A 17,500-nucleotide genomic window follows, 5' to 3' on the forward strand; every position below is an offset into this window, starting at 1 on the left:
CTTCCAGAAAAACACAGCAAATGTAAATGAGTTGAGTCTCATAAACTCTGATGGCCCTGCAGAGCCAGTCTGTGTGTGTGTTTGTGTGCGCACACCATCGTGTACATTTTTGTATGTACAGGTGTGTGTGTGTGTGTGTGTGTGAGAGAGAGAGAGAGAGATTTAAAGCTTCTCAGAGGGAAAAGCTGAAAGTGTATCATCACGCTCGTCCTCGCTCCCGCTGCTGTGCTCGTGTAATTTAACAGTTGGTCTTCCGTAAAAGGGGCCGAGCATTTCAGAATCCATTCACAGCTTTATATATGGAGTGTGTAGAGAGACTGAAGGGAACACACACACACACACACACGCGCGCACACACGCACGCAGGGAGAATCAGGAGTTGAGTCAGATACAGTGCATGTGAACAGTAGAGGTGTGGAGTGTGTGATGAGGATGTCACCACTGTTAAGCCTTTGTTTTTCTTTTCCTTTCACCTCAAACCAACACACAACAGATTCTGAAGCTTTCTCCGACACACACACACCCCTCTGTCTGTGTGTGTGTGTGTGTCTGTGTTTGTGTGTCTCTCACCCCTCTGTCTGTGTCTGTGTGTGTGTGTCTGTGTGTGTGTGTGTCTGTGTGTGTGTGTCTGTGTGTGTGTGTCTGTGTGTGTGTGTGTGTGTGTCTCTCACCCCTCTGTGTGTGTGCGTGTGTGTGTGTCTCTCTCACCCCTCTGTGTGTGTCTCTCTAACTCTCACTTACTCTTTCTCTCTCTCTCTTTCACTCTCTCACTCTTTCTCTCTCTCTTTTTCTGTTTCTCACTCTCTTTCTCTCTTTTTCACTCTTTCTCTCTCTCACTATCATTTTCTCTCTCTCTCTTTCTCTCTTTTTCATGTCATCTCTATTTCTGTCTCTCTCCCTTTTTCACTCTTTCTCTCTCTCTCTCTTTTTTCTCTCTCATTCTCTCTCACCAACCCCCCCCCCATTTGTACATGCCCCTCTAATCTACTTGCCCTACACGATCACATGACCGCTAGCAACCAGTGAGGCTGAAGAGGAGCACGTGTGTTCTCCGAGTATCTTTTCAAATTCAAGCTGCTCATGCTGCGTCAAACTTTTGAGAAGCGCTCTAGCCGCTCTCCTCCACATACATGATGCCCACGATTGGCTCTGGCTACCCGGAGAGAGAGTAACGCCATCCCTCCCACCCACAGAGCACAGACTATTTTCCTGTCTCGGACTCCCAGCAACGGACGCAAACTTGCAGTCTCATGCCACTCGGGAGCAGTGTACTAATACTTTTGACTAACGGATGGCTCCCATGACTCGTACCGCTCAGCCTGGACATGCTGCAATAAGCCCTCTATTATTCGTTTTATTTCATTTGCACTTTTGTTGGAACTACGCTTTTGGACCTGCTTAAACCAAATACACCAGAACCTAAAACTTCATCGGGCTCCAAACAACCCAAGCAGGAATTCCTGTACTGCGAGTGCTGCGGGTGTGAAAGGGCCCTTCACGAGGAGCTCGTTTCAGACGTACGACCTCCATTATTCTTCTAATCAAGTAACAGAAGCGAAAACGCAACATCGACCGACTGTTTTCTTGATTTGTCCTCGGGGTCCATGCAACCGATCAGGACACACTTCCGTTAACTCCGCAGTGAAGTTGTACCTAATCCAGATGTCACAAGCGCAAGCCCGGGTGAACTCGAGACTATCAGGCACAAGACTGCCGTGATGGATGGGCAGGAAGGCCAGGCTGATAAGGCAGGGGCTACACACTACTTTCCTGCACACACATTAGTGTGTCCCATCCCCCCCCCCCCCCCCCCCCATGTCTGCGTCTGGGCTCACATAGTAAACGCAGTAAGTCATGGTTAGACTGGACCCCGGCAGCCCCAAGTGAGTTTAAAAAAGCACACCGAGCATGCACAATGACAGGGCTTTCACAGCAGAACACGTTACACTCTCTCCGGCCTTCACCACAAAGATTTGGAGTGGGCTCGAGGTTTTCTGTGGGTGTTTGTGTGTAAGTGTGTGTGTATAAGTGTAAGTGTGTGTGTGAGTGGTGAACAGGAAGGGGAATTTTGGCCTGGGCCTCTCAGCTGTCCCTCACAGAGGTAATGATCCAGAGCAGCGAAGAGAAAAAGAACTGAGGGCGAGAACCAGGAAGGCGAGCTAGAGGAGAGAGGTGAACGTGAGGTACACTGGATGGAAAACGGGGTGAAGGGGAACGAGAAGATTCATCTTTCCAGTACTCAGTACTCCTTTAGCCAGAGTTATTGTTGAGTAAACGTAACCGTGGCCGTAGAAGTGTTCGCCAAAGTCCAGTTCACGGCTAAAATACCCGCTGTCGCTGCTTGTGGAATTCGTTCCACAGTTCACCGGCTAGTACGACGGCAGAATGGCAGTTTCGTCAGCGCGTAATCAAATGCCAAAATCTGTAACAAATTTTGCTCACATCCAGAATTATTGGCACCCTTGGTAAAATGGGTTTGGGGGGAAAAAAGGTTATTCATTAGCTTCATCCCACACTGAAAATCTGTCCCAAGAAAATGAAAAACTCGTCGTTTTTAATTAACCATGAAGACGTTTTTCATCGCTTTGGTCTAAAAGTAGTCCAAGAGTACAACTGTGGAAATGTCATTTTATGAATCATAAGTGCATAGTCAATATTGTAAATCTGTACTTTAAAATGTACTTTTTTTTTTTTTTTTTTTACATTTGCAATTATAGTTAGATACAGAATTATTGGCACCCTTGTCAAGGTCGGGTTTAAAGTTAAATTAGTTAATTGTTTTTCTAAGAAAATTTTCTTAACCTTTTTTTTTTTAAAACCATCTTCACCAGGGGTGCCAATAATTCTGGAGCTGGCCGTAGCTGTGTAGTGAATCATAATCCACAAACTTAACGTCACGTTATAGGTTTACCGACTCCTTTTAAAGCCGCTTAAAAAAAAAAAAAAAGAAGCTGTCCACTCAGACCGATGTGTTGTGATGCTTTAAAATCGCGCGTGTTGTGAACGGAAACTGTTTGCTTGAAAGTTTGCGCGTTGTAATTAGCATCGTGAACATTGTCAAGAGGTAAATTAGGGGTTGTAGCAACAAATTAAAGTTATAAATCTGATTACAGGTTTGCGTTTCACTCCGTTATAATGTCTTTCTATTTACACGTTTACTTATTGCTTTCGTCAGACATCTTTCTATAATTCCAGATATTTATTTATTATTATTATTATTATTATCTTGTGGCTGATCTTCTTCCTTGTCGTATAGACACACGGTCCGTTTAGGGTTATATTAAAGGAAAATCTTCTGAGGTACATTAACCACAAAACTGTTTGAAATGGTTCAACCGTCTCTCGATTGCAGCGTTAGATAAACAGTCAACTTGGCATTGTTTAAGGGATATTGCAAGATTTGGCATCACTTATGGTCTTTACAAAATGTTTTGATGAACAGCTTTGTGAAAAACATGTAAGGAAGGGTTTCTAAATCAAACTTGAACCAGATGTGTGGTTCTGGATACGTCTGAAGTGTGTGTGTGTGTGTGTGTGTGTGTGTGTGTGTGTTGTTTGTCTTGTAGTACCTGTGATTTATTTCTCTATAAATGCAGAACTATAATGCTAGTATAAGATTCTCACCTTTTTCGATGGTGTGTTTGGGGGTGTGGTCAGGGGAATAAAAGTCAGGGAATATTTATTAAATAAAAATAATAATTAAAAAAAAAAACCTTTCCAACACACACGTGTGTAACCCCTTTCACTTCAAATGTAGAGTAAACTTTCTATTTTCATGTGACCTCTCCTTCCCTCCCTCCTGCGCTCTCTCGCTTTCCATCTCTGTCTCTGTTTCCTTCCTTCCCTCCCTCCTTCTTCTCTTTGTCTCTCTCTCACACACACACACGCACGCACACACTGTTCCTTTCTCCCCCCCCCCCCCCCCCCCCGCGCGTGTGTCTGGTGCCTCATTTGCGCCTGATGGATGGAGCATGTGAGTGGGGCCAGAGTGAAGTGTGTGTGTGTGTGTGTGTGTGTGTGTGCGCGTGTGTGTAGGCGCAGCAGTCAGCTTCCCACTGCAGCAGATAGAACGTGCTGATGGACTCTTTATTCTGCCGTGGAGTCCAGTGGGGAAAGAGACACACGTTAGACATGAAGCCAACTGGCTTCAGCTAGGAGTATTTAGTACTCTGCAGAATTATACACTGTGTGTGTGTGTGTGTGTGTGTGTGTGAGCTTTTTATAGATCCAGAAAGATCTACTGATGCTGAGCTGCACATATCTTATCTTTCTCCCCCTATTTATCTTGTTCCCTTTTCTCCTTTATAATATTTCAACCGGCTTGCACTTGTCTGTGTGTGTGTCTGTGTGTGTGTCTGTGTATGTATGTGTCTGTGTGTGTATGTGTCTGTGTGTGTGTGTGTCTGTGTGTCTGTGTGTGTGTGTGTCTGTGTGTGTGTGTCTGTGTGTGTGTGTCTGTGTGTGTGTGTCTGTGTGTGTGTGTCTGTGTGTGTGTGTGTCTGTGTTGGAGGTTTAGAAAGGGGCGGTGGGGGTAGGGGGGAGTGGGGTGGCTGGACCTGGGAACTCGTTCCTTCATTCCCACAATAATGAATATCCCAGGAGGCTTTGTGCTGACGTCAGGACAGGGGATGGGTATGTATGTGTTGGAGCGGGTGTAGGATCTTAACCACATGAAAGCAGTGAAGATCAGACTAGTTTTATTCTCACAAAATTCCTCAAACGTGTCATTTTTAAACGTACAATGATTTAACGATTGCATTTTTAACTTCTGAATGAAGAAGAACACTCCAGTGTTGAGCACAGACATTTCCTCTTTGTAAAGGTGTCCGGTGCTAGGTGCAGGGCAGGGAAATAAACCAGCTGCCATTCATCAGTTGGTCGACATGTCCGCCATCACTCCATCAAAACAGAGAAGAGCGTTACACACACTGTACAGAGGACAACATACTTCAGATGTTGAAGACGCTGATGCTGTGAAATGTATTCAGCAGACCTTATTGAATGACTCAGCAGTTATTTCTCTCCCGATGTCCGTGAGCAGAGATCAGTGGACTGAAGAGATGACGATGAGGCTCAGGTTTAAATCCCACCAGTGATTTTAGATCGGGTAATGAGACGGTGTCTGATGGGGATGATGCTGAGAGTCAGACAAAACTCTTTCCTGTTCTAAACTTCTTCACTGCAGTGGGGAATAATCTCCATAACGGTGTCAGGGAAATCACATTTTGGAGAATGAACCATAACCATCTCTCTCTCTCTCTATCTCTCTCTCTATCTCTCTATCTCTCTCTCTATCTCTCTCTCTCTCTCTCTCTCTATCTCTCTCTATCTCTCTCTATCACTCTCTATATCTCTCTCTATCTCTCTTTCTCTATCTCTCTCTCTATCTCTCTCTATCTCTCTCTCTATCTCTATCTCTATTACTCTCTATATCTCTCTCTATCTCTCTTTCTCTATCTCTCTCTCTATATATATATATCTCTATCTATCTCTCTCTCTATCTCTCTCTATCTCTATCTCACTCTGTCTCTATCTCTCTCTATCTATCTCTCTATCTCTCTCTATCTTTATCTCTCTCTATCTCTATCTCTCTCTCTATCTCTCTCTCTATCTCACTCTGTCTCTCTCTCTATATCTCTCTCTCTCTCTATCTCTATATCTCTCTATCTCTCTCTCTCTCTATCTCTATCTCTCTCTCTGTATCTCTCTCTATCTCTATATCTCTCTCTATCTCTATATCTCTCTCTATCTCTATATCTCTCTCTATCTCTCTATATCTCTCTCTCTCTCTATCTCTCTATATCTCTCTATCTCTCTCTCTCTCGATCTCTCTCTCTGTATCTCTCTCTATCTCTATCTCTCTCTCTCTATCTCTCTCTCTGTATCTCTCTCTATCTCTATATCTCTCTCTATCTCTATATCTCTCTCTATCTCTCTATCTCTCTCTCTATCTTTCACTCTGTCTCTCTTTCTCGCTCTCTCTGTCTGTCTCAATTTCTGTCTCTCTCTCTCTCTCTCTCTCTCTCTCTCTCTCTCTCTCTCTGTCTCTCAGGCTATGTGGCTGATGTTGCAGCAGAAGGAGCCAGAGGATTTTGTCATAGCTACAGGAGAGGTCCACAGTGTGAGAGAGTTTGTGGAGAAAGCCTTCAAACATGTGGGCAAGTCCATTGTGTATGTACACACACACACACACACACACACACACATACATAGACACACACACACACATACATACACACACACACAGTTTGTATACTACTGCACAATTTACTGTGTGTTAATCTTTCTGGGATTTTCAGTACTAATTCTGCAAAAGCCTCCATAATGCACATAAGCACTGTAACTAACTGCAGTTTTCGTTGGCCTCTGTGAGTATTCTGACCTCAGAACTCCTGCCTACGTTCTTCAACGCCATTAATCATGGCACTGGCATGAACATATATATCCATAAAACTACACTAAACTATGCCTGTCTGTGAGGGGAAATAATATTTGGTCAGTTGTTTTTATTATGTAATGCACTTCCAGTGCATTATACCTCCTTCGGATTTACACACACACTGTCTTTTGACTTTGTATTTATAAATATGAGCAAAAAAATAGTGTGTGTGTTCATTTACATAAACAAAGATGTATTTAAATACTGAAATAGACAGGCGTTCAGACACTACGGTATATGGAAGCCATTGTTTGGGAAGATTTCACACAACAAGTAGCGATCATGGTGACGGTGAAGGTTTCCTAAAGTTCTCAGGGACACCGCTATTAAACAACACTCAAACGGAGAGCGCTGCAGAGCCGTAGCACAGACCTTAAACATCCCTCGAAGTACAATTGGTTCAATAATATGCAGGTTGAAAGGTCATGGAACCACAGCTAATCCCTGTGTAGTCCTCACTCAGGTGACCACGCAAGACTTCACAGCACGTTCTCAGAATAGTTATTAGGACAGTAAAGGAGAGACCAGTTTGAAGTCCGGTTGTTAGTACACCAGTAGTGTCTTTCTTTTTCAGGACTTTCCGAATCGTCGTACTGGCTATGCCCAGTGCTTGTGTAACGGCTCTGACGGATTTCCCCTCTTTTCTCCCAGACGGCTCTCTGGGCTTCATGTTGGCTTATCCTTTTTAACAGCAGATGCAGTCCTGGCTAACAAGAAACACCTGTCAGTCGCATGTTTCAGTATTTTTTTTAACTCTTGAATAATCTAGATGTAAATATCAGGAAATGAGAGCTGAAATTCTCATCTCTCGTCTCATTCATCTTTTGTTCTCAAACCCAAATGTCTTCGGTGTGTAGCAAAAAAAAGAGTTCCGGTACTTTCTGCGGGAACTGAATCCTTTTATCTTGCTGTGTATTTAGTTGTCTGTCTCTATCTATCTCTCTATCTATTACATTGCATGTAACAGTTTTCATGTCACACAGGTGGGAGGGGAAGAATGAGAACGAGGTAGGAAGGTGTAAGGAGACCGGAGTCATACATGTCAAAGTGGACCCCAAGTACTACCGTCCCACTGAAGTGGTGAGTCAGTGATACTTGAGTATGAAGCTGTGTGTGTGTGTGTGTGTGTGTGTGTGTGTGTGTGTGTGTGTGTGTGTGTGTGTGTGTATCTGTGTATAAGTATGTACAAGATGGGAAGAAAGAGTGGTCACTCAACCAGGAATTCAAAAAGGCACTAAACTCAGAAAACAAAACAGACCTACTAAATGACTGCTGACGGATGGAAAACACACACACCCACACACACACACCCACAGGCATGCATACACACCTCATGTTGCATGTCAATTTAGAAAATTCCACCTCTTGAATTAACGTACAGGGGTTCAACCCAAGGAACATGTTGTACTGCTGTGGATTTGGAGAACACACTGAAAGAAATACCTGCTTCTTCATGAACTAATTTATCCCGTCTGTCCATATTATTATTATTATTATTATTATTATTATTATTATTATTATTATCTCTCACATTCACTTTTATTTGTTTGGGGGTTTTTTCGTCCCCCCTGAAATGATTTACAAGTGATGCAGAATGAAATCCAAGTCTCCAGCTGTGTAAAGACACAGGAGTGATACGAGTTCTGCAGAAGTGAGTTTAGCCAGCGATCCAGAAGTTTGTAGGACAGAAAGTAAACAGAACAGCTGGAGTAAATGCTAGTACTCTGTCATGGACGATATTGGTCATGACTCTCTGGCCATGCGTTTAAGACCATAACACCAGCTCAATTTACACCGAAGACCAGGAGTAAAACATTCACTGAGCCAAGACTGTGAAAGGCAGAGAGTCAAATTTAAGACCGTTTCTATGGCAACGACTTTAAATATTTAGCTACGTCACCGCATTGGATCCATAATGGTTTTCTAATTTCTGTTGTAAGAGAAAACGTATATTTTGTTGATTATGGGAATTTGTTTTAAAGCCTACAGGCCACTGTATCTGTCTAAAGCACCAGATTATGCTGACGGTGGGCACGGATGGCCTGCGCACATGCAGCAGGGACGAGCAGAAATCGCTATACTCTAAAATCTGACTGATAATAATAATAATAATAATAATAATAATAATAGGAAATGGATGAGTAACACACAGTCGTCCTGCGCAAATGATATTCAACAGTGAATAAAATACAATAAATATTCCGCAGTGTTTGGGCCAGATGCCCATGTGTCATAGATTTAACATGATTTAGATAAACATGATGAAGATATTTCCCACTGGTCGTTTATTTGAGGAGCCTTGCCGTCTTCTAAAAGTTATCGAACCGTAATCAATAATTGTTCACATCGAGTTTGATAATGATGTGGTTATGATGTTGAGTAAAGTCAACATCTGAGTCAACTGTACTGAACGTGAGTGCGGTATACTAAACGTTTGATTGAATTTGCATACGACACGTTGGCGTGAGTCATGGATCAATCCGTAATGCAACAGTGAAAAGCAGTTAGCGTAATCTCCGCTTCTGTTGGCTTTATGCAAATTGGTCTGCAGGATCAAAATAAACCTCCTGTATGTGTGTATGACCTCTTGACGTCTGAGAATACCTGCTCAGCATGTACAACAGGCACCAACTCAATGATGTGTAACTCTCTTTAAGCAAAAACAACACACGGTTAACCACAACACACTCAGACACTCTTGCTTACTTTCCTTACTCATCTTTACTTTTATTTATCTCACATTTAACAGACAAAGGTTTTGTTTTTGTTTGTTTTGGGTTTTTTTTTTTTTTGACAAATATGTACGAGTGTGTCTGTGTGCACATGTTAATTGAAGGACTGCTGAAGTTGTTCTTAATGAGGGATTATGTCGATGTATGGTCTGTAACAGGGGTGTCCAATCTTATCTGGAAAGGGCCGGTGTGGTGTGGTGCAGGTTTTCATACCGATCAAGCAGAAGCCACACCTGAGTCTACTGAAAGCCAAGATCAACTGATTAAACAGGTGGAATCAGGCGTGGCTCCTGATTGATCGGAATGAAAACCTGCACACACACCACACCGGCCCTTTCCAGATAAGACTGAACACCCCTGGTCTGTAAGGACACCTCAGTGAATTCACACCCAAATTCCTCTGAAAATATTTAATCCACCCAGTAAGAGAAGCAGATCAGGCTCTTGGCCTTGTGTGCATGCTGCATAGTCAGTGTGTGTGTGTGTGTGTGTGTGTGACGGTCCTGACATGCCTACCTTCTCATGCATATTGGAATATCATCGATCGGACAGCACTGCGTCGCAGCTACGAGCCGTGTGTTCTGGACAAACGAAACGAAGAACGCTTGCTGTGATGCGCGAAACCTTTTCGACTCGTTATTGATCTAATTATTTAATCGTTTGTGTAGTGCTGACCGTGTGGTGATTTTTGTCGTTTCTGTGCACACTTGGCAAAGTGCTTGCGTATTTCTGAGCAGTGAATTAAAGTGATATAAACGGGTAGAAACCCGATGCCTCCACTGCCATCAAGGCTAGTCCTATCGTTACTCGTTTGTATGCCTGAAATACCCTTAAAATATACTTAAACATTTCAGTCATTTGACCTTACTGTGCCCTTGACCCTGTTTGGATTCCAATTCCAAAATCGAATCAGTTATTTTATCTCATCTGATAATTACGGTGATAATTCTGTAGAAATCCTGCAAATATTCAACCACTCGTTCTTCTTCTACGAAGAGAATCTCGGACAGACAGATGGACGCACGCAAAATAGACGACCAAGTATAACAGGGAAAAAAAACGTAATCGTAATAGTATGTTAAAATAGTACACCACCTAGCACTAATCAGCGTCTATAGCAGTGTGTCCTATTTCTGAAACCATTTAACAAGTCCGGCTGTGAATCCGCTATTTAGCTGCAAACACACACCTAGCTCCAGCGATTAAGTGAATAATAAATAAATATCGAATCGCTGACTCTTTCACGCATCGATCTCTGGGATTTTGACGTGCTCACTTGGCACTGATGACCGCTGACATGTGCTGACTACAGAGCAGGACATACTGAAAAACCTACAGGAGATGGATGGCTAGGTGCGTCAGAGCCCTTAAACAAATTAACCTGGGCAGTGTTTCTAACCGTGGGGTTGGTGAGCGTTTCCTGTTACGGCTCCTTTAGGGTGGAGCTGGAAGCAGCTGAAGACCTTTCTGTGAACTGCACGGTGTGCACTCGAGAACATTCAGCGGTTCCATTTAGCCCGTTTGGATTTATACTTCCATTTTATTCGTTCAGACGCTGATTTAAAGCAGTTTTATGAGCACTTTGGTGAAGGTGGATTTCAGGCAGCCAAAGGGGTTTTTTTTTTTTTTTTTTTATTGTTCATTTTCCAGACAGTTTCGAGGAAGGCCTCATACGTTTCTTTCCATTTTCTTTTTCTTAGTGGGGTAAAGCTTATGCACATCTTAAGCTTTGACACACAAATATCTTGAAATATTAGAGCAATTTATTAACTGTTTAAGGTATTGTTGCTCCCTAGTAAAAAAAAAAATAAATAAACTTGTAAACATGTGGGTGCGTGTCTTCTCATGTCCACGTCTGTGTCTTTGTGCAAGTATTTATCACTGGGACTGGTTTGTACTGAGCTGCTGTTTCCCTTAAATTGTGGAATTACGTGGATTATTAGGGATTAAGGTTATAGCATGTTGGCATTAAAGAGGGATTAGATCGGTGACTTTATTATAGTAGACATGTTTCCCGGCAGAACCTCAGAGAGGCCCAGACGGACATGAGTTACTGCAGTTTCACAGAATTTCAGTTGGACTTCTTATTTAAAAATATATTGTCACTAGGAATCTGGAGGAGGGAGAGAATGAGCGGTTGGGAGACTTAAAGAATACGGAGCGCGGAGAATAATGGCCTCATTCAGAAATCATGACTTTGAATAGTTCTTACCATTTTCATTCTACCAGCCTATAAAACACTCAATCCTGCACCTCATATTTTTAAACCTGGAGGATTTGATATAATGCGAGGTATTGTTTTCGACATCCCTACTAATGATGATCGAAGCTCTGTGTTGGAGTGTAATGGACAACATTTTGAAAACTGTGGTGTAGCCTGATATTGTCTGGGTTTTTGTAGTTACTGTAGACTGTGTGGACATTGATGTAGCTCCACTCTCAGACTTTATGGTTATTTATGCTTCTCATATCTGGCCGGCTGGGTGCGACTGTGTGGAAACTGAAGCCGAATGTCTGTAGACTACAAGTCTATGTGCAGTTTGTAGTTTGTGACTGTGAGCGTATATACTAAACGTGTGTATAGTTTCGTTACTCTGGGAGACGCTGGGACCGGCTGCACATGACAGATTTATGATGATACGCGGTATAATAGGTCAGAGCCGTTAAATCCGAGTGCGAATGATGTCGTAAAGTGTTTGGCCAAGTGCCAGGCTGAGCTCAGATCTGTAGTAAAGTTGCTCTCCGATGCCCAGTCTTTCCTCTAGGTGACCGTATAGATCAACTTGACTTTTATTGAGCACACTTCAGAGCCGTAAGTCTGCCGTTCACAGGCGGATCCTGTGTTCATACGGTTGCTACCGTGTTTCCCGTCGCTTTAGGCCTTTCTTTTAAACGTCTGTCCGTGTCACTTTGGCTTAGAGACGAGGCTATTCAGCGCAGTCCTGAACCTGGAGGGATAGAGACGAGTCTGAGAGCAAGAGAGAGTAAGAGTGAGGGAGAGAAACGATGACAGATGAATAGTGAAGGGGACTAAGAGAGAGCTATGCAGCGAGGGAGGCTAAGGCAGGGAAATAAATGGAGAGAGGGAAAGAGGGTGTAAGTTCTCCCCTGGCCTTCTCTCTGGTATTTCCTGAAGGACTTTGACTGAGCGGAACCACCCTGGGCCCCACGGAGGGGAGAGAGGGAAAAGGAGAGAGTGTGTTTTGTGGAAGAATGAAAGAGTTCATAGGAACTATAACTAGAAGGAATGGAGCCATGGAAAATGTGGCCCAGAAACCAGGTGATTTTTTATTTTTATTTTTTTTGCTTTTGTTTGGATGTTTTTTTTTTCGAAGCAGTGCTGAAAAGACGGTGTTGAAAATGTACAGGAAAGAACGATACGAGTGTAACGTGGTGGGCATGAACCTAGTGTCTTTTTCATGCTATTACGGATACATTTGGAAAGTTTTCCGTCCACTCTGTGGCTTTATACTTTTCCACAAGATTTTCCGTCCACACTGAAATGTAAGGATGGGAAAATGTCTATACTATACTGAACATGCACACGCTACCTGAGCCAGATGGTTTCTCATTTATGCCATGTGTTTTGATGTGCTTTATTTAAAGGTAGCAGCTAACTATACGGTAGCCAAAGCACTGGCAGTGATTCCATAGTATTTATTACAACGATCAGTTGTGAAACAGTGACCGAAATAGATGGCACCAGACAGCAACGTTCAAGTTAACGCGTCCTCTATTTTAGATGTGTCGGAGTCAGGATCACGTGACAAGCAGGGCCCTATCACCGGTCAACAGACATCAGCGTTTTCCAAAAATCTCCAGTTGCCTCTATCTACAGTTCCAGTTGGAGAATTTTTTTTTCTTTCCAAAAGAATCCCTTTCTATGTGAACAGAAACCACAAAAAAAAACCCCACCCATGAAAGAATTCCTGCTTTTAAACTGTATCTGTATTAGCATAGACAAGTCCTGATTGGCTGTGTGGGAGAGAGCTATGAGAGTGGAGGTTAATTGCAGGCTGCCCTTTGTAAATGGCTTGTCTCTGGGCTTGTTATCTTGATTGAATAATTAACTCTGGCTCTCTCACTCGCACTCTGTCAGTCGCTGAACTCCTGACACCTCGCATTCCTCACTCTCTCGCTCTCCCTCTCTCCAGACTGGACAATTTTTCATCACAGCCACAAATGGTGGGTGAAAATATATGGGAATTTAATCGCACCAACATCCCCTTCTGACTGACTGCATCCTGTGCAGGCTCATATTAGCGTGTGTGTGTGTGTGTGTGAAAGAAACTTTCTTTCGCTATACTGGCTTTAGAAATGGAGAGCAGGCTTTATTTCAGATCTAGCCCAGGGTTCTTCTTCTAAATAGAACTCAGGAGGAGTAATGATAATTACTGTATGCTTGATTATCATGGCATTATTGTTTTACCCGTTATCAGCATTAGTCTAGTTCGTGTGCACTAGGGCTGTCAAATTCCTTTAATCGGCGCTGTGGAAGTCTCGTTATTTTAAGGTTTGGTATTTGAGTGCTTTTATATTTTAAGTATAATGTTCTTCAGATACAGAGAGAGTGCAAACATTAGCAGTAGCATGCTGTATACTCACTACATAAAATAGAACATGATGCTACTGTATACTTTATGTATACTTTAAGTGTCTTAGATTTGTTTTTGTTCGCTTTTTGCGTGGATTGTCCTGAGATCTTGTCTTTCACGGATGCAAAAGTGACTTCGGATCCAAACAAACGCGGCGGATGACGGTTCAGCTTGACTGTTGTCGTTCATACGTGATGTCAAGACACTAAGGTTCCCCACACACTACAGGATATTTAGTAGTAAAAACTGAACCTGTTTTAATATTTATGATGTATTAAATTGGGGCAGCTACGACTGGGCTGTGAGCGGACTTGAGGGATTAGGATTGAATTTAACACACCCCACACCACAGGATATTTTGGGAACAAATTTTAAGACCAGTCTAAACTCAGGAAACCTCGTGCGATCATTCGGAGAGGCGAATCGGCCTCAAAATCAGCCTGATTATACTCTAGTTTGGACATGAGGCTACATAAAGTGCAGCATAGTAAATTGGGAAGTGTTTCTTGCCTTTGAATAAACTGGTCTAACATGAACAGGAAAAAAAAAATTTTAAATAAAAAATGACATCAGAGCATTTCGGGTAAGGTTGTTGAGTCTTTCCCACACACCCACATGGCAGGCCCTCTCCATGTGCCTGTATGTGTACAGGCTGAGGTCAAACCCACAAAACACTGGACTGCCTGATTTCCCAAGCCCTCGAGAGGTGGGCGGCAAACTTCCTGGCCCTCACGCACACACATACACACCCCGGACATTTGTGCATGTGTGTGCACGTTTTCAGTGTAAATGCTAAAGCACAGGGATTAAAAATTAGCATTTTAAACAGCCGAACTGTATTCATGACGTCCTCTCTTTGCTCTTGCATATAGAGACCTTATTCTTTATATCAAACTTCGAAGAGGGTCTCCCTCCCCCTCCCCCTTTATAACCTACACACCAATGTTTATGTAGTGTAATATATATATATATATATATATATATATATATATATATATATATATATATATATATATATACACACACACACACACAGTGGTGCTTGAAAGTTTGTGAACCCATTTCTGCTTAAATATGACCTAAGACATCAGGTTTTCACTCCTTAAAGTAGATAAAGAGAACCCAATAGAAACAAATGAGACACAAATACTACACATGGTCATTTATTTATGGAGGAAAATGATCTAATATGACACATCTGTGAGTGAGTGTGTTTTCAGTATGTGGTGTGACTCCTTGTGCAGTAATAACTGCAGATAAACGTTTGGGGTAACTGTTGATCAGTCCTGCACGTCGGCTCGGAGGAGTTTTATCCCGTTCCTCAGTACAGAACAGCTTCAACTCTGGGATGTTGGTGGGTTTCCTCACATGAACTGCTCGCTTCAGGTTCTTCACAACATTTCTATTGGATTAAGGTCAGGACTTTGACTTGGACGTTCCAAAACATCACCTTTATTCTTCTTTAACCGTTCTCTGGTAGAACGACTCGTGTGTTTAGGATCGTTGTCTTGCTGCATGACCCACTTTCTCTTCAGATTCAGATCATGGACAGATGTCCTGACATTTTCCTTTAGTGTTCGCTGGTATAATTCAGAACTCATTGTTCCATCAGTGATGGCGAGTCGTCCTGGTCCAGATGCAGCAAAACAGGTCCAAACCCTGACACTACCACCACCATGTTTCACAGATGGGATAAGGTTCTTCTGCTGGAATGCAGTGTTTTCCTTTCTCCAAACATAACGCTTCTCATTTAAACCAAAAAGTTCTATTTTGGTCTCATCCTTCCGCAAAACATTTTCCATTAGACTTCTGGCTCGTCCATGTGATCTTTAACAAACTGCAGAAGGGCGGCAATGTTCTTTTTGGAGAGCAGTGGCTTTCTCCTTGTGACCCTGCCATGCACACCGTTGTTGTTCAGCGTTCTCCTGATGGTGGACTCATGAACATTAACATCAGCCAATGTGAGAGAGGACTTTAGTTGGTTAGAAGTTCCCCTGCGTTCCTTTGTGACCTCGCAGTATTTTGCGCATCTTGGAGTGATCTTTGATGGTTGATCACTGCTGGGGAGGGGAACAATGCTCTTGAATTTCCTCCATTTGTACGCAGTCTGTCTGCCTGTGGATTGGTGGAGTCCAAACTCTTTAGAGATGGTTTTGTGACCTTTTCCAGCTTAATGAGCTTCAACAGCTCTTTTTCTGAGGGCTTCAGAAATCTCCTTTGTTCATGCCATGATACACTTCCACAAATAAGATCAGACTCTGATGGATCCCTGTTCTTTAAAGGGAAAATGGGTTCACAAGCACCACTGTATGTATGTGTGTATATATATTTCCAAGTTTATGGACGTCCAATGTGCCATCACCAAATATTTGACTTGAGACAGGGATATAAAAAATGAAACACTATGATTAGTTCACCTCCGGCTTTCTAGCAAATCAGTAGTAGCATGACCAAAAAGTTTGGTTTCATCTGACCCCAAAAAACATGAAGCCAGTTGTAGTTCTTATGATGCTTGGTGAAGTTCAGGCGCTACATTTTGTGTTCTCAGTAAGAGCTTTTCTTGGAACTCTTCCTGCCAGCTGATTTTGAAACTTAACTACCACAAGAATCAACTAAAGTGTGCAATTTCCCCCGAACCACCCACCCCTTCACCATCCTTCTCACTGTGTAGGGAGATCAGTGTGCTTAAGTGTCTAATTCCTGTTTCCTGTTTCCAACTGTTTCAGACTTGTGGAACTTTCTGTTATGGCCCTAATTGTGCTTAATGGTGTTTTTAAGTTCTTATGTATTTACTGTATGCATTATCTGATTTGTGCAGGTCAGCAACCATCTGTCGGTTTTGTATTGAAAGTTCTTTGGGTTTTCCCACGCTAATGGATGATGACAATGGGATTTTACACATGCACCCTCTTACTCATTCTTAATGTTAAGACCGGTTGTTTGCATTTATTTCAAATATTCCTTAGTAGTACCAATTATGGCTGCAACAACTAATTGGCAAAGCCGATCAGATTCAACGATGATGAGATTCACTGCCGAATGTTTTTAGCAATTAGTAGGACTGTATTATGAAGCATGCTGTGGTGTGCTAGGTCACTTCACACACAAAACTACGATGTCTTCTAATGTAATAAACTCTCTCCATTACATTACTCTTGGCCTGGTGAGATGAGTAATATTTTGATTTGTAGTGATTCACGTGTGAGAATGTGCCTCGGTATATCCAGTTGTCCGAGCTTATCCAGTTTTCTGGCTGTATCGCATATTCATGGTCATATTTATCTATCTTTCCTGCTCCATCAAAAACATAATCTGGTGCTGCATAATCTTTGGCAAAAAGTCAGTACTTTGCATGGAAACTCAAGATGCTGAAAATGACTGAACGTGGTCTTGAATGATGAGAGAGGCGATGAGACGAACATTTTTTCACTTCAGAAATTCACAACTCGGTGTTGTACGTTACACATGCATTATACCGTGTTGGGCAGAAGCATAGCGCCTCTTAGCATACGCAATGCATACGCATTTTTAATGAACGCTGTTTGTCAAAGTCATCAAGCCATCCTGCTTTCGGTTCCCAACGAAGAACCCCGAAAAGAGTTGATTCATTGAATCCAGGTTTTGAAAACGAAAAGAGTCGATTCCGAAGCTTTGGCATCCGTTCCACACACTGAAATTCACCTTTGTACAGTCAGTTTAGCCGCAAGGTTTTTCAGTTGGCAAGGAAGCCAGTG

At 42.5% G+C, this 17,500-nt stretch overlaps 1 protein-coding gene across 3 annotated transcripts in view; it reads left to right on the top strand.

Annotated features, from left to right (window-relative positions):
* Positions 1-17,500, top strand: part of gmds (GDP-mannose 4,6-dehydratase) — a 300,682-nt gene that overhangs the window by 278,728 nt on the left and 4,454 nt on the right. For all 3 annotated transcript variants that reach the window (XM_053613802.1, XM_053613803.1, XM_053613804.1), the window contains 2 exons: positions 6,053-6,171; positions 7,423-7,519. In XM_053613802.1, coding sequence (XP_053469777.1) covers positions 6,053-6,171; positions 7,423-7,519 — 216 coding nt within the window. The remainder of the gene's footprint in view (positions 1-6,052; positions 6,172-7,422; positions 7,520-17,500) is intronic.

Source organism: Ictalurus furcatus, chromosome 25, assembly GCF_023375685.1.
Source record: "Ictalurus furcatus strain D&B chromosome 25, Billie_1.0, whole genome shotgun sequence".
Classification (NCBI taxonomy): Eukaryota; Metazoa; Chordata; class Actinopteri; order Siluriformes; family Ictaluridae; genus Ictalurus; species Ictalurus furcatus.